The sequence below is a fragment of the Schistocerca piceifrons genome, chromosome 6, assembly GCF_021461385.2.
Source record: "Schistocerca piceifrons isolate TAMUIC-IGC-003096 chromosome 6, iqSchPice1.1, whole genome shotgun sequence".
Classification (NCBI taxonomy): Eukaryota; Metazoa; Arthropoda; class Insecta; order Orthoptera; family Acrididae; genus Schistocerca; species Schistocerca piceifrons.
This window is the reverse complement of record NC_060143.1, coordinates 306,692,338-306,718,035: the sequence shown is the minus strand read 5'-3', so window position 1 is coordinate 306,718,035 and position 25,698 is coordinate 306,692,338. Positions and strand designations below refer to the sequence as shown.

The following is a 25,698-nucleotide window of genomic DNA, read 5'->3' as shown; positions in this document are numbered from 1 at the left end:
GGGCTAAGAAATGAAAGAGGAAGCTGCCTGATAGAATTTTGCACAGAGCACAACTTAATCATAGCTAACACTAGGTTGAAGAATCATAAAAGAAGGTTGTATACATGGAAGAAGCCTGGAGATACTGACAGGTTTCAGATAGATTACATAATGGTAAGACAGAGATTTAGGAACCAGGTTTTAAATTGTAAGACATTTCGAGGGGTAGGAATTTAAGGAGATGGGACCTGGATAAACTGACTAAACCAGAGGTTGTACAGAGTTTCAGGGAGAGCATAAGGGAACAATTGACAGGAATGGGGGAAAGAAATACGGTAGAAGAAGAATGGGTAGCTTTGAGAGATGACGTAGTGAAGGCAGCAGAGGACCTAGTAGGTAAAAAGATGAGGGCTAGTAGAAATCCTAGGGTAACAGAAGAAATACTGAATTTAATTGATGAAAGGAAAAAATATAAAAATGCAGTAAATGAAGCAGGCAAAAAGGAATACAAACGTCTCAAAAACAAGATCGACAGGAAGTGCAAAATATCTAAGCAGGGATGGCTAGAGGACAAATGTAAGGATGTAGAGGGTTATCTCACTAGGGGTAAGATAGATACTGCCTACAGGCAAATTAAAGAGACCTTTGGAGAACAGAGAACCACTTGTATGAATATCAAGAGCTCAGATGGAAACCCAGTTCTAAGCAAAGAATGGAAAGCAGAAAGGTGGAGGGAGTACATAGAGGGTCTATACAAGGGCAATGTACTTGAGGACAATATTATGGAAATGGAAGAGGATGTAGATGAAGATGAAATGGGAGGTACGGTACTGCGTAAAGAGTTTGACAGAGCACTGAAAGACCTGAGTCGAAACAAGGCCCTGGGAGTAGACAACATTCCATTAGAACTACTGACGGCCTTGGGAGAGCCAGTCCTGACAAAACTCTACCATCTGGTGAGCAAGATGTAAGAGACAGGTGAAATACCCTCAGACTTCAAGAAGAATATAATAATTCTGATCCCATAGAAAGCAGGTGCTGACAGATGTGAAAATTACCAAACAATCAGTTTAATAAGTCACGGTGTAGGGAAGCAGCAAAATACTAACGTGTATTCTCTACAGACGAATGGAAAAACTGGTAGAAACTGACCTTGGGGAAGATCAGTTTGGATTCCGTAGAAATATTGGAACATGTGAGGCAATACTGGCCCTACGACTTATCTTAGAAGCTAGATTAAGGAAAGGCAAACCTACGTTTCTAGCATTTGTAGACTTAGAGAAAGCTTTTGACAATGTTGACTGGAATTCTCTCTTTCAAATTCTGAAGGTGGCAGGGGTAAAGTACAGGGAACGAAAGGCTATTTACAATTTGTACAGAAACCAGATGGCAGTTATAAGAGTTGAGGGGCAAGAAAGGGAAGCAGTGGTTGGGAAGGGAGTGAGACAGGGTTTTAGCCTATCCCCGATGTTATTCAATCTGTATATTGAGCAAGCAGTGAAGGAAACAAAAGAAAATTCGGAGTAGGTATTAAAATCCATGGAGAAGAAATAAAAACTTTGAGGTTCGCCGATGACATTGTAATTCTGTCAGAGACAGCAAAGGACTTGGAAGAGCAGTTGAATGGAATGGACAGTGTCATGAAAGGAGGGTACAAGATGAACGTCAACAAAAGCAAAACGAGGATAATGGAATGTAGTCAAAGTAAGTCGGGTGATGCTGAGGGAATTAGATTAGGAAATGAGACACTTAAAGCAGTAAAGGAGTTTTGCTATTTGGGGAGCAAAATAACTGATGATGGTTGAAGTAGAGAGGATATCAAATGTAGACTGGCAATGGCAAGGAAAGCGTTTCTGAAGAAGAGAAATTTGTTAACATCGAGTATTGATTTAAGTGTCAGGAAGTCATTTCTGAAAGTATTTGTATGGAGCGTAGCCATGTATGGAAGTGAAACATGGACGATAACTAGCTTGGACAAGAAGAGAATAGAAGCTTTCAAAATGTGGTGCTACAGAAGAATGCTGAAGATTAGATGGGTAGATCATATATTGAATAGGATTGCGGAGAAGAGAAGTTTGTGGCACAACTTGACTAGAAGAAGGGATCGGTTGGTAGGACATGTTCTGAGGCATCAAGGGATCACGAATTTAGTATTGGAGGGCAGTGTGGAGGGTAAAAATCGTAGAGGGAGACCAGGAGATGAATACACTAAGCAGATTCTGAAGGATGTAGGTTGCAGTAGGTAGTGGGAGATGAAGAAGCTTGCACAGGATAGAGTAGCATGGAGAGCTGCATCAAACCAGTCTCAGGACTGAAGACCACAACAACAACAAACACTATCCCAAAAATTGGAAGTGTTGGCAACTATCATTGTCTTATCAAATTTCATTCTGTGTCCCTTGTTTAAGCAATGTTCTGCCACAGCCGACTTTTCCAGCTGTTGCAGCCCCATATGATGCCAATATTCCATGCACCTGTTCTGAACTGTGTGAACTGAGTGACCTTCCCATGTTGACACAGAATTTTATATATGCCAGGCTTCCTAAGGAACAAATCATATTTCACAGAACCAAGTAATGTCCTAATCTTGAAAGGTGGATGGAAAACATGCTTAGTGTTAAAACTACTTAAAATTCTTTCAGTTTTAAATGATATGTCCCCAGCATTAGGGATAAAGGTAACAGACCTGTGCTCCTCTTTGTGCACTTCCAGGGATGGTCCAAACTCCATAGCTCAACAAATCTGATTCTCAGAGTATCCATTTTCCTTAAAAACTGCCATCAAATGTACAAATTTATGGGTTAAACTCTCCATGTCAGAAATGGCATACCGTATTTACTCGAATCTAAGCCACACTTTTTTTCTGGTTTTTGTAATCCAAAAAACCGCCTGCAGCTTAGAATCGAGTGCAAAGCAAGTGGAAGTTCTGAAAAATGTTGGTAGGTGCCGCCACAACTAACTTCTGCCGTTGAATATATGTAGCGCTACACAGGCATGCTTTGTAGGCACAAAGATAAATTTTGGCACCAAAACCTCTGCGTCAGTAAATAAATTTAAAAAAAAGGTGGAAGTCGAGCTTTTTTTCTCCGCCCTGAGTTTCAACCACTGCATTTTCATACATTATCCAACGAAGTAAATACAAATTCCGTATTGTTCTTATTTGAATGTAGCACAATTTCAATGTACTACAAAAATCCGACTGGCAAGACTGTTTGGGATGTTTGTCAATATGGCCAACTCTACGTTCTGAATTTTTTCGTACCTGTGAGAAGAGATAGTTGCTAATAGAAACCTGATGAAATGTGAATCACATGCAGTATTCTCTTCACCATAAGAATAATATGAATATAAACATTTTGCCATGTATTCTTTCGTGTTTGCTGCTATCTCATTTAAATCCTGTCTGCCTAATAAACTACGAAACTAGAGTGAGACAACAGCAAACGCGGAAGAATATACGTATTGTGTCATGTTTATATTCGTATTATTCTTATGCCTAATAGTGGTACAGTCAGAAATGAAGCACGGCAACTGATTAGATTTTTAAATCTAAGATGACTCTAATTTCTGTGCAGAATTTGATGTACTAAAGAAGCGGCCGCAAAGATTTTCAAACGGAGATAAATTTTCGCCTAACTCTCATTCAGAACGTGTTCTACCATATGCAGTCTATTATTTGGTACTTGTTGATCATTATCAAAGAAAGCAGCAGTGTAAGTGACAACAAATAGCAGTCTCTTGCCTTTGTTTCACTAATGAGACGATTCCCCTCCTTTTTTTTTATTTTTTTTATTTTATTATTATTATTATTATTATAAGTGGCGGTAGCGCGCACAAAAGCAAGCCATACTGCGAGCGGCGACAGGCCGTAAACACGCACTATCAGAATGCGACAAACAATGCATGACACAGTACAGTAATGCATTTTCAGCTTAGAGTGACGTAAACACCTATAACAAAGAAAACGGCAATCGATTCAAACCAGGCGAAGCATGTGAAAGAGGAAGGGTATCTGTATAAATATGGACGGAGCACCTGACGCATAGCAATGGCTACCTGGTAATGCTTAACTGCTAAGCTTACGACTCGAACCAAACTACTGTAGCTGTATCGTCATTCATTCGACCTAAATTGTGTCTCATATTACAATGGACCAACTTTGTTTCGATTTGGAGGTGCGGCCTAAAACTTTTCTCTCCCCTTGAATTTCGAGTCTCAAATTTCAGGTGTGGCTTAGATTCGGAAACACTAGTCTCATTTTTTAGGTGCGGCTTAGATTCGTTTGCAGCTTAGATTTGAGTAAATACGGTATACTCTGCATATCAGAGTCCTAAGGACACAATGCATTGGTATCATGGATGGCAACTCTTAGCATGCAGATAGCGATTGGCGTGTGTTGGCTTTCGATGAACACTATGCCCTAGAGTACCATCTTGTTTTCTGTAAATCTTGATGTCCAAATATGGAAGCATCCATCACCTTCAACCTCCAAGGTAAATTTAATTCTGGATGAAGATAGTTGAAGTGGTTCAAAAATTTGTTGAGAGCATCACATCCATGAGGCCAGATGATAAAGCTATCATCTGTCTACCTCCAGAAACACATTGGTTGCAATGCTGAAGATCTAATTGCTTTATTGTCAAAGTCCTCCATTAATAGATTGGTGACTGTGGGTAGTAAAGGACTACCCTTAGCCACTTCATCATTCTGTTTGAAAATGTTGCCATTAAATGAAAGATATATGGCTGTCAGCACATGACGACAAAGCTTCACAAACTCTTCATATAGTTTTTTACTGAACAAACTCATAGCCTCTTCCAGAGGAACTCGTGTAAATGGAGATACCAAATCAAAATTCACTAGTAAATCCATAGGTCCCAGCCTCAAAGATTTTAATTGTTGAATAAAATCCATTGAATTGTAGATATGGTATTCACACTTGCCAACATATGGCCTGAGAACAGCTGCTAAATACTTTACCAGGTTGTAAGTAGGTGCACCCAAATTACTGACAGTGGGGCACAGAGGAATCCCTTTCTTAAGTAACCTTAGCAGACCACACAGGAAGTCTCCAAAGAGACTTCCTGTTACAGAATTTATCTCGTCTGTAGAACAAGCAGTACACAGCCTACCTGAAGGTCAGGTGGAGGAATGCCACAGTTGAATTGGTGTGGTATGATTATGTCTTTAAAATGGATTTACTACTCAATGACCCAGCTTACAGAAGACTACCTAGTGTCCTCACAGAAAGAATTGAGCACAATACCCTATCAGTTTTGAAAAAGAGCTTGGTGTCTGAAATTTATGTAAGAAACATCATCCTGGTGCTGCCATTCTGCCTAGGTTGTATGGTCTGCCGAAGTTCCGTAAGGAAAGGGTACCCCTATGCCCCATTGTCAGTAAGTTGGGTGCACCTACTTATAAATGGGCAAAGTATGTAACATTTGTTCTCAGCCTGTATGTTGGCTTGTGTGAACACCATATCTACAATTTGTTGGATTTTATTTGACGGTTGAAATCTTTGAGGCTGAGTCCTTTGGACTTACTATTTAGTTTTGTTGTGGTATTGGTATCCCTCTTTACAAAAGTCCCTCTGGAAGAGTCCCTGAGTTTGGTAAGCGAAAACCTAGATGAAGAGTTGGTGAAGCTTTGTTGTCATATGCTGGCATCCACATATTTTTCAATTAATGGCAACATTTTCAAACAGAATGGTGGAGTCGCTATGGGTAGCTGTACATGTATGCTTTATTGTAAACAAGATAGAACAGTGTTACAGATGTTGAAGAAATATACTACAAAACAGTGAGACTTATTGTAAAAAATAACAAAAGCTATTCCATGGAAGTCATTCAGGAACACGCACCCCAACATGCACACTTCTGATGAGGAGGTAGAAGACGTCTTCAAAAGGACAAAAATTAAAGGTGTGTGTGTGTGTGTGTGTGTGTGTGTGTGTGTGTGTGTGTGCGTGTGTGTGTGTGTGTGTGTGTGTGTGTGTATAGGGGAAGGGGACCTCCAAATATGTAACGGAATTGCAAACATCATAAATCAGTAGAATAAAGATATGTAAATTGAAAGTGGAGGGGGGGGGGGGGGGGGGGAAGAATAGAGATGGGATTACTGATGTCAGCTGCATTGGGATATTATACGGAGTCAGTGGCAATGAGTGAAAATTTGTGCCAGACTGGAGTCAAACCTGAGATCTCCTGTTTACTAGGCTGGTGCGTTAACCACTGGCCATCTGGGACACACTGTTATTCCAACTGCGCGGACTATCTTTGCATGCCTCACGGCCGACCCACATTCCCACCGAGCACCACCTATCTGCAGTTCCTGTCCATTTCCTCCATGCTTGCTACTCAGAGATTCCCACAGGAAGTTGGACACACTTGTGCATCTGCAGTGAAGGAGATGGATCCATTGCCCATCTAGGTGAATCAATTATATGAATGTCTGAAAGAACGGACACTATGCATTTGTATAATTGATTCACCTAGATGGGCAATGGATCCACATGCTTCAGTGCAGATGCGCAAACACATCTGACCTCCTTAGGTAACAAAGGTACTAATGTAAGTATGACAAATGGAGAAAATGTATAAAATCTCAAATGGACTAAAGGAGTCATTAAAGAGAAACTCAGAGTTTTAAGTAAATGATAATAGGATCATGAGAGGATATTCTGAATGAAGCAAAACAATTGAGAAATGTCTGTGAGTGGACGTGAGAAGATAAATGACAATAGAGTGTGAAAAAATGGAAACACATGGACTTTTAAAGTGAAAAACCTGGAACAGACATGAGCCAGAGAAATAACTGTGACAATAATGAAAATAAAATGTGAGTGGGCATAATATACATCCAGGAGAATTGATAGTGGATCAACCAAGGATGAATTATGTGCAAGCCATCAGAACTCTTGCAGGCAAATGTTTGAACAATTAGGCACACTAACGGCAGCTTGCCAAAACATTTGTTGCCTTATGAAATTCTGTCATTAACAAACAATGAAAATCTGAAAACAGTTCCTCAGTCTTTCTGATGCTGTTAAGTGCCAGATGAGTTTGTCTCTCTCTCTTTCTCTCTCTCTCTCTCTCTCTCTCTCTCTCTCTCTCTCTCTCTCCCTCTCTACCTCTCTCCCTCCCTCCCTCCATTCACAACATCTAAATCAAATCCAATAATGACAGACTAGTTTGTGGACATTTGGAACGCTTGAGCATATTGCATTTTATTGTCAGGAGTTTGAAATGTACAGAATTGAATGTGTACTAAAGTTCTCCAGGTGTTTGCTAGGTTAGCTAGTGACCCAGTTTTGTAATAACATGTCAATAGCAATGCAGGCTCTGTCTCAAGACACTTGTGTTCTGAAATTTTTCTGGTGTAGCATATCAAACTAAATAGTCAGTCAGAAGTGTCAATTATTGGTATGAATGTGAGAGCATTAGTGCCTCTGAATTAGAGCATGCAAGTGATAAGTGTACTGATGTGTGTCATGCACATCACATAGTCTGAGTGTGTTTTTTCCTGCAACAGTGCTTGTGGCTCTCCTGTCCTCCCTTTCTCATCATCTATCTAAACTAATCTATCGCCTTCATCGTCATCATTGTCACCAAATTCTAATGCTCGTATGTCCTTACAAAGATTGATTTAACGTTTGTCAGAGGTTAATTACACACATTGTTAATGTAAATGTAATGATAAATGTAGTTCACATAGCTTATAACTTATTATTATTATTATTATTATTATTATTATTATTATTATTATTATTATTATCACCATCATCATCATCATCATCATCATCATCATCATCATTATTATGTATTCTGCCAAAAGGTAGGTCTTCACATGGCTGTTCTTTTTGCCCTTCTGTATTCTGCTACTCTCTTCATTTCCTAGTAGCTTCGAGATCCTTCAGTTTACTTGTTTATTCATTGACAAAAAAGCGTTTCCAGATACAGGGACACAGAACAAACACAAAACGAAACAGTAACACAACACAGTAAGAATACAGTATTATTTCAGTAGATACATAAATTTTAGCTTTATTTACAAAAGAGCTTGCACTACTTGCAGTAGCTGCACTATCTTGCTTCAAGTCACTTGCATCTCAAATGTTCTAAGAATTCTGTTACTGAATAAAAGCAGTGATCAAATAAGAATGCCCTTAGGGTTTTATAAAAGAGTGTGAATGATGATATGATTTTTACCTAATGTGGAAGGCTGTTGTAAATTTGTATACCACTGTTTATTGTGGAACTTTGTAGGCTTATGTCCTTACTGACTGGACATGAACATCTTTTAAACTCTTTTTAACATACATACAGTTTCCTAGTATGTACGTAAAATCTTTAAGTGGGCTTAAGGCTTTCTTCAGTCACTTGTTGACCAGTGTGGTTTGACAGTAGAAGTTAGCAAAAGGAAGGCCAAAGTTTTATAATTCCACATTTAAAAAATCGTTCACACAGCAGTATCATATAAATGTGTCATTGTTTGACCATTACACAGACTCCCTTATGGATGACATAGTAATAAGCAGCCCTGCTGTGGAGAAACAACTGGAAGACTTGAAAACAAATAAGTCACCAGGTCCAGATGGAATCCCAATTCAATTTTGCAAAGAGTGTTCTACATCATTGGCCCCTTACTTATTTTGCATTTATCATGAATGTCTCGACCAGTGCAAAGTGCCAAATGACTGGAAAAAAGTGCGGGTGACTCCTGTGTACAAGAAGGGTAAAAGAATGGACCTCTAAAATTGCACACCAATATCCTTAGCATCGATTTGCTGCATATTCTTGGTTTGAATATAATAAATTTCCTAGAACCCAAAAAGCTCATATTCATGAATCAGCATGACTTTAGACAAAATTGCTCATGTGAAGCCCAGCTTGCTTTTTTCTCACAATATAGTGCGAACTATGGATGATGGGCAACAGGTAGATTCAATATTTCTAGAGTTCCAAAAGGCATTCGATATGGTACCCCACTGCAGATGTGCATATGGAATAGGCTCCCAGATATGTGACTGGCTCAAAGATTTCTTAAGTAATACAACCCAGTATGTTGTCCTTGTCAACAAGTGTTCACCAGAGATAGGGGTAACATTAGAAGTGCTCCAGGGAAGTGTGATAAGACAGCTGCTATTTTCTGTATACATAAATGATCTGGCAGACAGGATGGGCAGCACCCTTTTGGTGCAAAAGCCAATATTGAAAGTACATTGTCCTGGATGCTAAGTCTAAACAAATCAAAGGCATCTAATCCAAATATGTTTTCACTGTCTATTGATTTCAACACAGTAAAATTCATTGTCCTGGAGTGAGATCTCTAAGTGACAGGCAAATTACACTGTCCAAGTACTGGAATTTCCTGTCTGCTATAAGCAGTGAGGTGCTTGCTAGATTTAGAAAGGTGTGGTGAGCCTAACTGTTTATACATGGCATGATTAAGCAAAGTTACTGAGGCACAAGTGTGTAACTGAAAGTTGGCACTATGGCCAGCACTTCATAATGAGACAAACAGTTTGTTTGAACATTGTTGCACAGCACTAGGGCAAGAAGGAGGCACAACCTTAATCTTACTTTTGCCAGAACCTGTTGTAGGTTTTAAAAACACATTGTTCACTGCCTGTACATGAGCCTGTTTTTTCTGGGAGTGGGCAAAATGGCATATTTGTGCCGTTGCAAACAAACTGCTTGGACATGGCTTTTTCTTCTACATGTGTAACAAATGTGTTACCTGATGGGCAGTCCTGTCTTTTATGGCAAGCAAAACATCTAGGACAAGACTTCACTAAATTGCCTACATATCTATGTGGCTGTCCACGCGACTGTGTCCACGCTTGTTGTTGCGGCTGCTTGGGGCGGTCACAAGCAAGGGGCGACTTGACCCAACAAATCATGCCTGGTCAAACTTATCAGCCACTATGGCACCCAGATCATATTGCTCTAAGATTTAAAATACTTGGGAAAGTGATGGATCAGAGTACTGTAAGACCTGTTCCCATACTCTACTATCTGGGAGATTGAACGTTATAGCATCACGTATCATGAGATTACTGTAAAAGTTGCCGCAACTACACTTAAATTTATGCTTCCTAATAGTCATCACTGTTAATTCTGTGTACCATTGGTGGTATGTCTGCTCTGTTTTTTTTTTGCAAGTGAAAGAACTGATATCTAGTGACAGCAACTTGGGCTAGCTGGTCATAGTACCGAGTTAATGCAGTGATTACTTGGTCATAGGCAAGTTTATTTGGATACGTGGTTGGGAATAGTTTTTGTATTAACCTGAACACTGGGGGTCTTGCAATCAAAAGAAAGTATTGTAACTTTACGATACCTTGAACATGATGAACTGGGCAATGTGCTTGGCAGTGAGCCATGACTGTGGAGGAAGACGTTCTTCCGACTGCACCCATCATCTGGCTTGCAAGGCAACAGGAACATCCTCCTGAAAACCGCTGCTGGGGCACACATCTAGGCCTGAGGGTGTGTCCTGGAGCAATTGATTGTCCTGTCGATGGCGGTGGTGGGTCCAGGTCTATTGGGTCGGAGAGGGGGGGACGGCAGGGGCCGTTCTTCCGACTGCACCCATCATCTGGCTTGCGAGGCAACAGGAACATCCTCCTGAAAACCGCTGCTAGGGCACACATCTAGGCCTGAGGGTGTGTCCTGGAGCAATTGATTGTCCTGTCGATGGTGGTGGTGGGTCCAGGTCTATTGGGTCGGAGAGGGGGGGACGGCAGGGGCGAGGGTGCATCATTGATCCACTCCTCCTGGGGTTCCCTCATGGCACCAGTGGGTGGTTGCGAAGGCCGCGATGTCCCTTGAAGCCCTGAATCTGGGGGAAGAAAAGCTGCAGAATCATGGGGAAAATGACATGCATAAAAGTGATTCTGGTGGTGGCACTGAAAATCATCTGGGCCTGCGATCAAGTACATAAAAGAGCCAATGCATTCCTGGATCATACCTCTTTCCCAGTGCCCATGGTTACCATATACCCTGAAAAAAAATAAGATTGTGGGGCACAAAGTGATACTTGTGGACCATTGATGGCACCAGATGCTGTGATGGTTGTAGCAAGTGTAGCAGCATCCAATTGCGGGGGCCATGCAGAAGTTCCGCCTCATGAGTCTCATGGGTGGGAGTGATGGGAAGTGTGAAAGAGCTACAGCACCTATTCCCATGTGTGGGTACTAAGTGTTCTGCTTCTCCATTGGACTATGGGTGAAACAGAGCACTTGTTAGATGATGAGGGCCATTTCGTTCACAAAACTGTTCAAAGTCACATGAAGTGAACTATGGTCTGTTGTCTGACACGAGCACTTCTGGCAAACTGTCAGTGAAAAATATGGAGGACAACACTTGAATGGTGCTGCATGATTTGGTAGAAGCCATAGGCACTACAAATGGAAACTTGCTAAAGCAGTCTACCACTATGAGCGATCAAGGGAGAAGATGTTGTTTGGTGGCCAGTATCCTCTTTCTACAACATAAATGGCCACGTGGATTAACCGGGTTCTTTATTTACATGAACAGAGAGCTACTTATCTTAAATAGGGTCTGTGTGCCATGGTACAGGTTCAGTACTTGCAGACAATATCGGCAGTCTTGCTATAGACACAAATCTGGATGTTATGTACTGGCATAGCCTGTGCTGAACTGTGCTACTCTGTGAATGAATGACAGCAAATGCCAGCTTGGAGTAGTGAGTGAAGTCCATCTGTGAGCTGGTGACTGAGACTGAGTGGCTGACTGATTGACTGTGCTGGTGAGACTGAGCCCTCTGGTCAGAGGCAGCAATCTAAATACTTGTGGTTGAGAGGGTTTTGGCAGCATGTTGCTTGCAAGTCTGTATTTGGCCTCTCTCCTGATAGGCGCACTTGATCCAGCGCCTACTATCGATCTGCTACATTTTTGTCAACTGGTGCAATGGTGACAGCTTATGCCAGCACAATATGTGTATGCCATTTCAAGTTATTTTGAAGTCATGTGCCTAAAAACATTGTTTCCAGAGAAGATGAAATTTTGTTGGTGCTTATTGTCACACTGGTGTTGCATACATCACTTTTTAAACAGAAATTTGGGCATGTTGATTTTTGGTGTTTATCAGTAGCTTAACCCTCTCAAACCGTCTATTCAGCTGTGCTGTAGTTTTATTTGCAGTTGTCTGGAGCTGACTTGGGGTGTTTCTTGTAATAAGGATGCACATGTCATCTGCAAAAAAAGTATTTGTTTGTGACTCAAAATTTAAATCTAAGTCATGGATATACAGGAGAAAGAGGATTGGCACAACTGTGAATCCATGAGGGACTCCTCATTTTAGAAATTATAAACATATCCAGGTATTTTCCTTTAGTTCATGTTTTATTTATATTTTCTGTTTCCTGTTTGTCAGGTGCAATGTGAACCATTTAAGTGCAGTGCCTCTAATGCCATATACTTGGAGCCTGTCCAACGGTACATTGTGGTCCAGTATGTCAAAGGCATAAGTCTAAAAATGCCAGTGGCACTTTCTTTTTTGTCCACTGTTTGCATGGCATTGTGTATAAATTTGTAGACAGCACTAGTTGTTGATTTGTTTTTCCTGAATCCATGCTGTGTATCAGTGAGAAGTATGTTTTTCTCTAAAAATTTCACTAATCTATTATAAATAAATTTTTAACCAAACAATGGAAAATCCAGGATGGAATGTAACAATACCAGAGAAGGAAAGTTGCTACTTACCATATAGCGGAGATGTTGAGTCGCGATAGGCACAACAAAAAGATTCACACAATTATAGCTTTTGGCCATTATGGCCTTTGTCAGCAGAAGACACACACACACACACACACACACACACACACACACACACACACACACATGCACGCACGCAGATGCAACTTGCAAACATGTCTGCAGTCTCAGAGAACTGAAACCACACTGGGAGCAGCAGCACCAGTGCATGATGGGAGTGGTGACTGGGTGGGGGTACAGGAGGAGGTTGGGGCATGGAGGGGGGGGGGGGATAGTATGGTGGGAGTGGTGGACAGTGAAGTGTTGCAGTTTAGATGGAGGGCAGGAGAGAAGCTGTGGAGAGGGGAGGGAGTAAGTAGCGGAAAGGAGAGAAATAAAAAACAATTAAAAGACTGGGTGTGGTGGTGAAATGAGGGCTGTGTAGTGCTGGAATGGGAACAGGGAGGGGGCTGGATGGGTGAGGACAGTGACTAACGAAGGTTGAGGCCAGGAGGGTTACGGGAATGTAGGATGTATTGCAGGGAAAGTTCCCACCTGCACAATTCAGAAAAGGTGGTGTTGGTGGGAAGGATCCATGTGGCACAGGCTGTGAAGCAGTCATTGAGATGAGGGATGTAATGTTTGGCAGCGTGTTCAGCAACAGGGTGGTCCACTTGTTTTTTGGCCACAGTTTGTCAGTGGCCATTCATGTGGACAGACAGCTTGTTGGTTGTCATGCCTACATAGATGGAAGCACAGTGGTTGCAGCTTAGCTTGTAAATCACATGACTGGTTTCACAGGTAGTCCTGCCTTTGATGGGATAGGTGATGTTAGTGACTGGACTGGCGTAGGTGGTGGTAGGAGGATGTATGGGACAGGTCTTGCATCTAGGTCTATTGCAGGGGTATGAGCCATGAAGTAAGAGGTTGGGAGCAGGGGTTGTGTAAGGATGGACGAGTATATTGTGTAGGTTCTATGGACGGTGGAATACATCGGTAGGAGGGGAGGGAATGATAGTGGGCAGGACATTTCTCATTTGGGGGCATGATGAGAGGTAATCAAAACCCTGGCAGAGAATTTATTTATTTATTTATTTAGCATCCAATAGATCACACATGTGATATAGGATTTGTCATTTGATTACATGTAACACATAACAACACATACACATAATAAATTGACAAACATATACAAACAGCAAACAAATTACATACACATAGTACATAAGTAGTGTACAAGAACTTATTACCCAAAAAAAAAGTACGTGCCCATGATAAACAATTTTAGATCGTGAACTATGCCTTATGCACGAAACGTATTATGGATATACACAAAAAGTATTACGGATATTTAACAGATTTTTCCTAAGTATCATAATTACAAAGTTGAAAACATCATTAAATTAGTTTGAATTTTTAAAAAATAAGTACAGGTTTCAATGTAATTCAGTTGCTCCAGTCCTGGATGGTACTGAGTTACGAGGGGAATACTCCTCTGTGGCCGGACTGTGGTACTTTGGGAGGTGGTGGGAGACTGGAAAGATAAGGCCTGGGAGATTTGTTTTTGTACAAGGATGGGAGGATAATTGTGGTCATTGAAGGCTTCAGTGAGACCCTCGGTATATTTTGAGAGGGACTGCTCATCACTGCAGATGCAATGACCACGGGTGGCTAGGCTGTACGGAAGGGACTTCTTGGTATGGAATGGGTGGCAGCTGCCGAAGTGGAGGTATTGCTGGTGGTTAGTAGGTTTGATATGGACGGAGGTACTGATGTAGCCATCTCTGAGGTGAAGGTCAACATCTAGGAAGGTGGCTTGTTTGGTTGAGTAGGACCAGGTGAAGCAAATGGGGCAGGAGTTGTTGATGTTCTGGAGGAATGTGAATAAGGTGTCCTCACCTTCAATCCAGATAGCAAAGATGTCATCAGTGAATCTTAACCAGGTGAGGGCTTTAGGATTCTGGGTTTTTAGGAAGAATTCCTCTAGATGGCTCATGTATAGGTTAGCATAGGTTGGTGCCATGCGGGTGCCCGTAGCCATACTGTGGATTTGTTTGTAGGTAATGCCTTCAAAGGAGAAGTAATTGTGGGTGAGGATATAGTTCGTCATGTAGACTAAGAAGTAGGTTGTTGGTTTGGAATCCATAGGGCATCTGGAAAGGCAGTGTTCAATAGCAGTAAGGCCATGAACATTAGGGATGTTAGTGTACAGGGAAGTGGCATCAGTAGTGATGAGCAGGGCACCGTGTGGTAAAGGGACAGTAACTGTGAAGGGTTGGTCGAGGAAATGGTTGGCATATTTTATATAGGAGGATAGGTCCCGGGTAATAGGCTGAAGGTGTTGGTCTATGAGAGCAGACATTCTCTCATTTTTCTATGATTTTACTGAAGCCTTATAAGGCAATTGGTCTATACCTTTCTATATTTCATTTGTCACCTTTCTTATGAATAGGGACCACTTTAGCAATTTTTAAACAATCTGAAAATATGCCTGTTAGAAAAGATGAATTTACTATATCTGCAAGATGCAGTGAAATTTTTGTAATACATTGCTTTTTGGTGCAGTCAGGAATATCATCAGTTCCTGGTGACATTTTCTTGAGAGTTGATACAACATGGATGATTTCATCTGGAATTGTTCCACAAACATAGATTGAAGAGGAACATGACTGCACTTTGTAGTATCTGTTTTGTCACTGATAGTTAAATTATTTGTGATATCTGCAGGGTAACACCTGAAAAGATTTGTGATGTGTTGAGAATCAGTTACACTCTTGTTGTCATGGTTCAGAGTGAGATTTTCTATTTTAGGGGACACTTTTCAGTTTTCATTTGACAGTAACTGTAAGGTTGAGCAGTAGCTCTTTCTTTTGCTACTTCCAAGAAAATCATTAATGAAGTCCCCACACAGCACTATTGATTTCTTGTCTAGATGGAGCCTATTTAGTACAGATTCAAGCTTATTTAGGATTGACTCAAAATTTCCGTTTGGGGAGAGATAAATTCCTGCCACTATATTTGCCACACTGACTTCAATAAGAGCCAGCTCAGAGGTCCTTTCTGCATTGAGATACTGAAACTTATTAATAGATTTATGTTTTAGAACTTGCTTGATGAAAATTAAAGTACCTCCATTTTTATAACTGTTTCTCCAGAAGCAATTTGCTAGTATGTACCCTGGTATAGAAAAAGAGACAATTCAGTTAATATCTAGCCAGACCCTGTAATGCCCAGAACACTGGTGAAGTGGAGTTCTGTATTTAGTAAAATCTTTACATTTAAAGTTTTGTTTGTTATTGATTGAATATTTTGATGGCAAACAGAAAGACCTTTGCTTAAGACAGTGTTACTACTCAGGGCCCATATTGGTTGAAAGCACCGATGATGGCTGTTAATCCGTTAAAATCAATTTGCAAAAGTGAATAATAAAACATGATTTTGCGACTGGTTGCTGCATATTTGGTAATTTTAGAAAGACTTTGTTGGTGCAATTTATTTGATTACCAGTACTGATTTTTACATTAATATTAGAGTTCCCTAAGGGCATTTTTATTACACCACTAACCTCATTCTTGCTTGGTAAGGATTTGTCCACAAAAAAATCATTTGTGTGCAAGTGTAGAGTCTTCTTCTGAATTGTTGAAGTCCAAATATTTTCTTGTAGTGAGCTGTGGATCACTTGTGCATAAGAGGGACATAATTGATTTTTTGGTGAATGGAGGTGATGTAAAGATGGATCTGTTTTTTTGATTTTCTATGTCTTATCTCTGATTTCTTGGTGACACATCTGTTTATTTTTTCATCACAAGCTGCTTCCCCTCTCCATTTAAATGTGGTCCATGTGTAGTGTGAAATATATGTCCTATACAGTTTCTGTATTTTCATACTGTGTGCGCATTTTCGAGAGCAGCACATTTGCAGCACTTACCTCTTTTTTTTTTTACACATGACCACAGAGGAAGATCATATCAGTGTGGAATGGTCATTAACAGGACATTTATATGAGTCAAGCGTCCTAAACACTTTTTTAACTTGTCAGTGGTTTTCATTTTTAAGTACATCATTTGCTCCTCCAAACAACACAAAAATCATTATGAGTTAAATTAATGACTTCAGGCAAGTAGACGAGTTTTCCTGTTTCAGACACAGGAGCAACAGTCTTAACAAATGCTGTTGCATTTCCATCATTTTTGTCATTGATCCAAGTAGCAATCCCACTACTATGATGTCAGCAATGACAATAAACTTTGTTACTTTTTCATATTCTGACACATTGGGGCTGTACATTGTTATGGCTTTCAGAATGGAGGGCAGATACTTGTGAATCTTCATTAAAAATTGGAGCATAAAATTTTTGTACGAATTTTTCTTTTGTCAATTTCGAAGCTCAATAACTTTTGTAGTATCAATTAAGGCATCTTCTTTTTTCTTGATGCTGTGTGTCACAGTCGTTTATCTTACCGGAGCTACTTTCGAGATTAGTAATGGTGTAGTTCATCTTGTCTGCTGAAATTACACTACAGTTTGTTGGACTTTCCTGGTGAATAGTGTGCATTTTGGAAAGTTGCAACTTTTTGTATTCGTCTTTCCATATTTGTACATCTGTGGTTAGTACAGAAACAATTTCTTCTTTGCTTCTTTCTTGTAGGCTTAATTTGGGACACAACGCTTCAAACACAGCCACAGTTTTTTCTTTGGGTTTGCTTTTGCACAGCTGTTTTACATTTTACACATGATTCCTTTGATACTTGTCCCTTTGCAATAATATTCGTTTGTTTTTTCCTCCATGCAGTTAACGTTTTCTGCCGATGATGTGGAGCATATACTTTCACACACTTGACTCTCTTACCTAATTTTTTCTTATATTTTTCAATCAATTCGTTAATGGTATGAAGCAAAATGCATTTATGATTGTCATACACAATCCTAGTTTCACAGTCTCGCACATTAATGGCATCCACCATCTTGCACATTTTCCTGTCTTTCATTCTTAATGCAGACATTAAACTTTCCAATGCATTCACTGTCAAACAGTTGCATCACAACATGTGAACAAGCCAGTTTTTTCTTTTACTTATAACTTCCAATAGTTTTCTTCTCTTCACTATTATTTCCAGCACCTATTCATTAGTCACTCTCAGCACTCGACTAATCCTTTCCGTTCTCGCGTCCATCGTAATTTAATATATTATTATTGTTATTATTATTTTTTGATTGTTGCCGACTTACGTGGTGGGCCTTAATAAAAATGATATTTCATTTAATTTTGATGTACGATTAAATGCTTTCCTGAAGTTCTCCTTTTTTTTAACAATATAAATCTCAAATTATTTGTTATGTTAATGAATGTTAGACTCGCTGAATCTTAAAACATAAGCATATAAGTTGAACAGTGTAATAAACTTTCCATATTAATTTCCTCGGCTAGTCAGTTCACTTTAAGGCAAAAGATCTTTAGTTATTAATTACAACTGCGGCCCACACACGCACGAGAGTATTTTTCTTACCTCTGTTAATCATTGCCACGTAGTCGGAGTCCTGGCTCTGGCTGTCGGCTATGGTACTGAAAATAAGAATCTTAAAGCTACGTATTTTCTGCAACGTCGGGCGGCTGTGGAGAAAAATTAATATTATGTTAATAGCGGGCGAGTTTTCTGCTTCCGCTAATTTTTCATCAGTTAATATCGCCACGTAATGGCGTCGTTGGCTGCATCGGCCACTGCGATTGTTGAACTGTCAATTACTTGAATGCAGGTTAATTCAAGGAAGGCGGACATGAAATCGGGATCACCTCTTACAAATTAAAAGTGCACAATAATATTAAATGAATATATTACATGCTTAACCCATACAAATATGCTTACATTTGCCAGCACTCGCAAGATGTCCGTCTATACACAATCAAGACAAGAGAAGAAGTGAAGACGATTAAAAAAATTAACAAAAGAGCGTATCTTGTCATCTCTTTAGATCATTTTGTTATAAATTATTCCTTTGCAATCGAAACCTACCCAGAGAAATTATTATTTTACGGCTACATGATAAAAATATATTATTCAATTTTTAAATGTCTCTTCTTTATAAATACTGTTTTTTAAGTGTTTCCGTAATATAGCACTGGGGCGCTATACCGTCCTCCTTCACACGCACATCTCAGATGCTTGCAACCTCCTGTTGTCCTCTTTTTCTCAATAATTATGTTTCGACTTTCCAACTGCATGGAGTGCCACACTACCTAGTCTTTTCCTGAGCTCTTTATCTAGCTTCCCACATAATAACTTTGTCTTTCTATTGACAGCTTCCATATCTACTGCAGTTAAAGCTTTGGTATCCTGGTGGCATCTTTGATCTTCCATTATTATATTTTCTAGGTATTTGATAGCTGTCACTTGGAAAATTTTAATTTGCCGTTTCTTAATATTAGCTATTTTATTTCCTTTGCCAACCACCACTCTCTTTGTTTCTTTTTTCTTATTTATCTTCATACCATATTTTTATTTCAGGTCTTTTAACATTTTGTTTGCACTACTTTCACTTCCTGCTAGTAACACCATATCAACTGCAAATAATATACATGCTATTCTTTTTTCTTCAACACAAACTACATTTTTTCCAATTGAGCACTTCTCAATAATTTCTTCAAGGTATGTCTGAAAGAGCAGAGCGGAGAGACAGCAGCTTGCTTCATTCTCCCTCTGATCACACTTTCCCCATTTTGTAATCAGTCCAAGAAAATGACTTGCAGGTGAAGATAAGATTGAGGGAGCACGAGTTCTAGAAAAAAATAAATGTAGCTCAATCTGTTGACATTATTCCAAGATATTTGCTAAACCAGCACATTAAATATGAGTAAGCAGTTAATCATTTCCATGGATTATTTTATTTATTATTATTATTATTATTATTGTTATTATTTTCTCATTAAGCAGTGACTTAATTTTATGGGTAACCATTTTAGGAGTTGTTTAGGAAGCTGCACTATGTTCTGCATTACTTTTGACTACCAACCACATGTTATTGAGTTGATATTGTACTCTATTGTGACTCACTGTGGATCACTATGGGAAAGTGGTTGATGGGCTAGAACCAATTGCAACAATGAAATTCAAAAATATATTTATTGAGTAATATGTATCCTCATTTAGGTATTTATAGTTCATTCTAGATTTACCAGTTCTGCATTTGACGATAACTTTGTTCTACAGATACACACATGGTATAGACATGTGGAGCTTGGGATGCATACTGGCTGAGATGCTTTTGGGAAAACCTCTATTTCCTGGATCATCGACAATCAACCAGATGGAAAGAATTATGAGTGCCTTACCAACACCATCAAAAAGTGGTTTGTTTCTTACAATAAATGATTTCATAAACTGAGAACTAGTTTTTCTGCTTAGTTGGTTACTATATTTTAAACCTAACATTTCTGCAATGGCATATATGTTCAACACCTTTTATGTGTACTAGTTGATCACACTAATGTTGTAAAGATCATCTCACTCTTTGAGCAGTACAAGTAACCCTGGATGAAGTTTTGAAAATATTAATGCAGAACTTAGAGAAATGGTCAGACAGGACAGGCATCCACACATGGATGTGACTGACATTTTAATGCATCTAGGAAGGGGTGAATTACACAGCTAATTCAAAGAAGCATCCATTCTGGCCAAAGCATTCCCCATCCTGTTCTAGTTGTTTCCAATATTTTCACAAAACATTTTTAGAGTAAAGTACTGTGTAAGATGTAAGTGCAAAGTAAATATAGTCACAGTTAGATGAGCTACTAGTGAGACCACAAAGTACATCTTGGACAAAGCAATGGGTCTGGAAAAGTACCCAATGAGTACCTTTCATCAAATCTTAAGAAGCCTCATAAACAAAAAGAATGAACTTCTACTATCAATATAGGAACTAGAAGAGTAAGTGAAATATCAGCAGGTGGGTCATGCTTATCAAATGTCATTGGAAATCACTTCAGCTCAACAGACAAATTTAGGCAGATACTTATGTAAGAGATGAGTTATGAATAAACTAAGGAGACTTGCTCTTATTTATTTACAACAAGAGATGTATACACAGGATCCTTACCAGAAACAGTGCAAGCTAACATAAGTCCGTATTCCAAAGTAAAGCTGGGTCCATGCCATATCAAAGTTTTGCATATGGCAAATAAAATCCACAATATTAACACCTAAGCCAAACCAGTAACACATTCACTGCACACTCCACAGATTGCTTCACAACCGATGCAGACCAACCATGGGCAAACTTGCATGCCAAATGGTCCCATGTTTCTGTCAGAGGGTGCTTCTAATGACAAGAACTTGCTGAGTAATGGCACCACAGAATTTTTCGGTAATGACATGAGAGCTGTTTGGTTTCTATGGTCACTGTAGGCGGTGCCACTATATCATCCCCCGCTGTCTCCTTCCCCCACCCAGCATGACTGCTGGGGGAAAAGATGCAGGCAGTGCGTGGTATGAAGGAGTTGTCTCTGGGAAAAGTGACAGGTCGAAGTGCATGGGCATCGCTTTGGAATGCTGAGGCTCTATGGGAGATACATAAGTCATCATGAGACCAGAGGGTCCACTGGGGCAGAGAAGCTGTTGGCTGCTGACCATGGTGGTGGAGTCAAAATTGATTTCAATTGTGCTGCAAAATCTATGGGCAGAGGCCACAGTATACATCATGGACCTGTAGCAAATGAAGATTATCTCATGGATCTGGGTTAGGTGGTACCAGAACTGCCAGGCCCACACCAAGGTGCCCACCTCAAAGGGAGAGGCCTTGGTGAAGATGTGTGCTGGCGGTGGTGAAGTGTATCCGAGAGAGTGCAAAGATGGGAGACCATAAAGCTATTTCACTGCATTGCAGTCTTCAGTCTGGATAGCCCTGTAAGTTGCTAGAAAACCACAGAGGGCGTCATTTCCTTACAGGTAACAGCCACAAGGTAGTTCTTAAATGTTTCAAGTCCAATTGCCAAAGTTTGAATCCAAAATAGGTTAGGGATGGTTTTACGAAAATTCACTTGTGTGGGTTGGATTTGAGTCAATTTTCCACAAACCTCTGGAACAAAATCTCATCATTGTGAAGGTGATCGTCCGGGGTTGCACTTGTGACAAAATGTCATTAAATAATGAGGCACAATTGAGAATATCTTGAACAAGTGATCCATAAAACACTGCAATATGTCAGGGACTGAAGAGATACCACAAGGTAAGCAGCTATAAAAATATTATGAAAAGGATAGTTGCTACTCACCTTATAGTGGGCATGCTGGGTTGCAGAGAGACACAGCAAAAACGTTGTCAGGAAGCGAGCTTTTGGCTGACAAGACAATCATTGAAAATAGACAACACACACACACACACACACACACACACACACACACACACAAACAATCGCAGCTCTCACATGCACAACCACAGTCACTGGCAGCTGATGCCAGCTGCAAGCAGCAGCGCATGTAGGAAGAGGCAATGGGGTGGTGGGGGTGAGGAGGAGGCTGGGCAGGGGTGGGGGGATAGCAGGTTATGGGTGAGGGATGGTAAAGTGCTGTTTGTGGGAGCATACAGGGATGAGATGGAGAGAGGGTAGGGCAGCTAGGTGCAGTCAGGAGGTTAGACTGAGGGCAGGGGTAGAGGGAAGAGGGGGTAGCAGAAAAGGTGAGAAGTAAGTGGGATGGTAGAATAGAGGGCTGTGTATTGCTGTAATGGGAACAGGAAAGGGGCTAGATGGGTAAGGACAATGACTAAACAACGTTGAGGCCAGGAGGGTTACAGGAACGTAGGATATATTGCAAGGAAAGTTCCCACCAGCACAATTAAAAAATGCTAGTGTTTGTAAGAAGGGTCCAGATGGCACAATCTGTAAAGCAGTCATTGAAATGAAGAACTTTGTGTTGAGTGGCTTGATCAGCAACAGGGTAGTCCAGCTGCTTCTTGTTGGTGGTCATTCATGTGGCCAGGCAACCTGATGGTTGTCATACTCATGTAGAATGCAGCACAGTGGTTGCAGCTCAACTTTCAGATCACAAGACCTGTTTCACAGGTAGCCCTGCCTTTGATGGGGTAGGTGATGCTTGTGACCAGACTGGCGTAGGTGGTGGTGGGAGGATGATGTATGGGACAGGTATTGGATCTACGTCTGTTACAGAGATTTGAGGGATGAGGCAAGGAATTGGGAGCAGGGGTTGTATAGGGATGGACAAGGATATTGTGTAGGTTTGGTGGATGGTGGAATACCACTGTGGGAGGGGTGGGAAGGATATTGGGTAGGACATTTCTCATTTCAGGGCACAGCAAGAGGAATTCGAAACCCTAGTGGAGAATGTGATTTAATTGCTCTAGTCCTGGGTGATACTGAGTCGTGAGGGGAATGCTCCTCTGTGGCTGGATGGTGGGACTTCAGGAGATGGTGGGTGACTGGAGAGATAAGGCATGGGAGACCTGTTTTTGTACAAGGTTTGGAGGATAATTACAGTCTGTGAAGACCTCAGAGAGATCCTCAGTATATTTCGAGAGGTACAACTTGTCACTACAGATATGATGGCCACAGGTGGCTACACTGTGTATGGAAGGGACTTCTTAGTAAGGAATGAGTGGCAGCTGTCAAAGTGGAGATATTACTGGTGATTAGTAGGTTTGATATGGACGGGGATACTGATGTAGCTATCTTTGAGGTGGAGGTCAACATCTAGGAAGGTGGCTTGTTAGATTGAATAAGATCAGGTGAAGTGAATTGGGGGAGAAACTGTTCAGGTTCTGAAGTAATGAGGATAGGGTATCATCACCCTCAATACAGATCACAAAGAAGTCATTAATGAATCTGAACCTGATGAGGGATTTGGGATTCTGGGTGTTTGGAAAGGATTCCTCTAGATGGCCCATGATTAGGCTGGTATAGGATAGAGCTATGCAATGCCTATAGCGGTACCCCAACTTTCTTTGTGGTTAATGCCTTCAAAGGAGAAGTAATTGTGGATGAGGATCTAATTGTCATGGTGACTAGGAAGGAAGTTGTTGGTCTGGAATCTTTTGGGTGTTGGGAAAGGTAGTGTTCAATAGCAGTAAGCCTATGGACATTAGGGATGTTAGTTTAAAGGGAGGTGGCATCGATAGTAGTGAGCAGGTCGCCATGTTGTAAAGGAACAGGAATTGTGGAGAGTTAGTGGAGAAAATGGTTGGTATCTTTTGTATCAGAGGGTAGGTTGCAAGTAATAAGCTGAAAGTGTTGGTCTACGAGAGCAGAGATTCTCTCAGAGGGGGCACAGTAACCAGCCACAGTGGGGTGTCCTGCAAAGGTTTATGGACTTTAGGAAGCATGTAGAAGATGGGAGTGCAGGGAGTGGTAGGGGTGAGAAGAGAGCTTATGGGATGGGCCTAAGTATTTGAAGAAAGACAGGAGATCCTGCTGAATTTCTGGAATGAGGTCACTGTAACAGGGCTTGTGGGTGGATGAGTCTGACAGCTGGTGGAGCCCTTCTGCCGGGTAATCACCGCAGTTTAAAACAACAGTAGTGAAGCCTTTGTCAGCAGGTAGGATTATAAGGTAGGGATCCATTTTTAGGTGGTGGTGGTGGTAGCAGTTATAATGGTATAGGCCATATGACATATTTAGCAACAGCTATGATGCTGCATACAAGGGGATTTGAAAATATACCTTTGTGATGTAAACTTTACTGAATAAAGTGCTGTTGTCTAATTTTGCAGAGGGTGCATATGGGGTTTGTAAGGGATAAATTTACAATGCTGCCTTTGCTTTGAATGTTACTTTGAAACCACCACAGTCTAACATGCCAAGATGCCAACTACCAGAGGAGTGGCCCATTAACTGTGAGGAATAGACATTTACATGCCTTCGTGAGTGGATCAGTCTCTTTCACCTTGCAAGTGATGTGAGCTTTGAAATCGATTGTTTTCCTTCAAACTAGTGAGAAAATTTGAACAAATATGTCACAGAGAGTCTTTAAGATGGCACACCTTCAGGTTGAATGCTGTGCCCTGTTTCATGAACCTTAAATCCAAAACATAGAAAGACTAGCAGAAGTGATAGGATGGAGGAAGGGGAAACTGTTGGATACAGGATGTGGGACACTGGGTTACTGGAGATTTAGGCCAGGCCAGCACACTTATGGAAGTGAAGGATGTGTTACAAGGGTAACATCCATGTGCAGAGAAGCTGGTGGTGGAGGGAAGTATCCAGAGAGCCTAGATTGTGATGAAGTCATTGAAATTGAGCATGTTATACTCAGCTGTATGTTGTGCCACTGGGTGGTCAATTGTTCTTGGCAAGAGTTTGACAATGGCCATTCATGCTAGTGGACAGCTGGTTGGTTGTCACGGGCTAGTGGACAGCTGGTTGGTTGTCACACTGACATAAAAATCTGTCTAGTGTTTGCAGCAGAGTTGGTATATGACAAGGTTGCTTTCACGGATGACCTGGCCTCTGATAGTGTAGGATAAATCTGTGACCAGACTGGAGTAGGAACTGCTGGGTGGATGGAGTGGGCATGTCTTGCATCTTGGTTTTCTACAGGGATATGACCCCTGTGACAAGTGGTTGGATACTGTGTGTGTTGAGTTGGGAATGGAACATACTTTAGGAAAGGTGTCGAAGATATTGGGTAAGGTGTCCCTCATTTCAGGGCATGGAGATAGATAATAATGAATGAACTGATGAAGAATTGGTTCAGTTGTTTCAGTCCAGGGTGATGAGATAAAGCTTCTTTGTAGCTGATTTTTGGTCACGATGGAAAGACTGGTAATGTTTGATGACATGTTATGGGAAATCTGTTTGTGGGCTAGGTTTGAGGTTGGGGTGGGGGGTAGTTGTCACCACAGCAAATGTGTCACCCACAGGTGACCAGGTTGTATGAGAGTGATTTCTTGGTGTGGAAGAAATGACATCTGTCAAAATGCAAGTACTGTTGGTAGTTAGTGGATTTAATATGGGCAGTAGTGTGGCTAGAGCCATCAGAGATGTTGAGGTCAAT

General features: G+C 40.7%; 1 protein-coding gene across 2 annotated transcripts in view; it reads left to right on the top strand.

Annotated features, from left to right (window-relative positions):
* Nucleotides 1-25,698, top strand: part of LOC124802746 (mitogen-activated protein kinase 15-like) — a 202,165-nt gene that overhangs the window by 108,782 nt on the left and 67,685 nt on the right. For both annotated transcript variants that reach the window (XM_047263729.1, XM_047263730.1), the window contains one exon: nt 19,907-20,046. In XM_047263729.1, the coding sequence (XP_047119685.1) occupies nt 19,907-20,046 (140 nt within the window). The remainder of the gene's footprint in view (nt 1-19,906; nt 20,047-25,698) is intronic.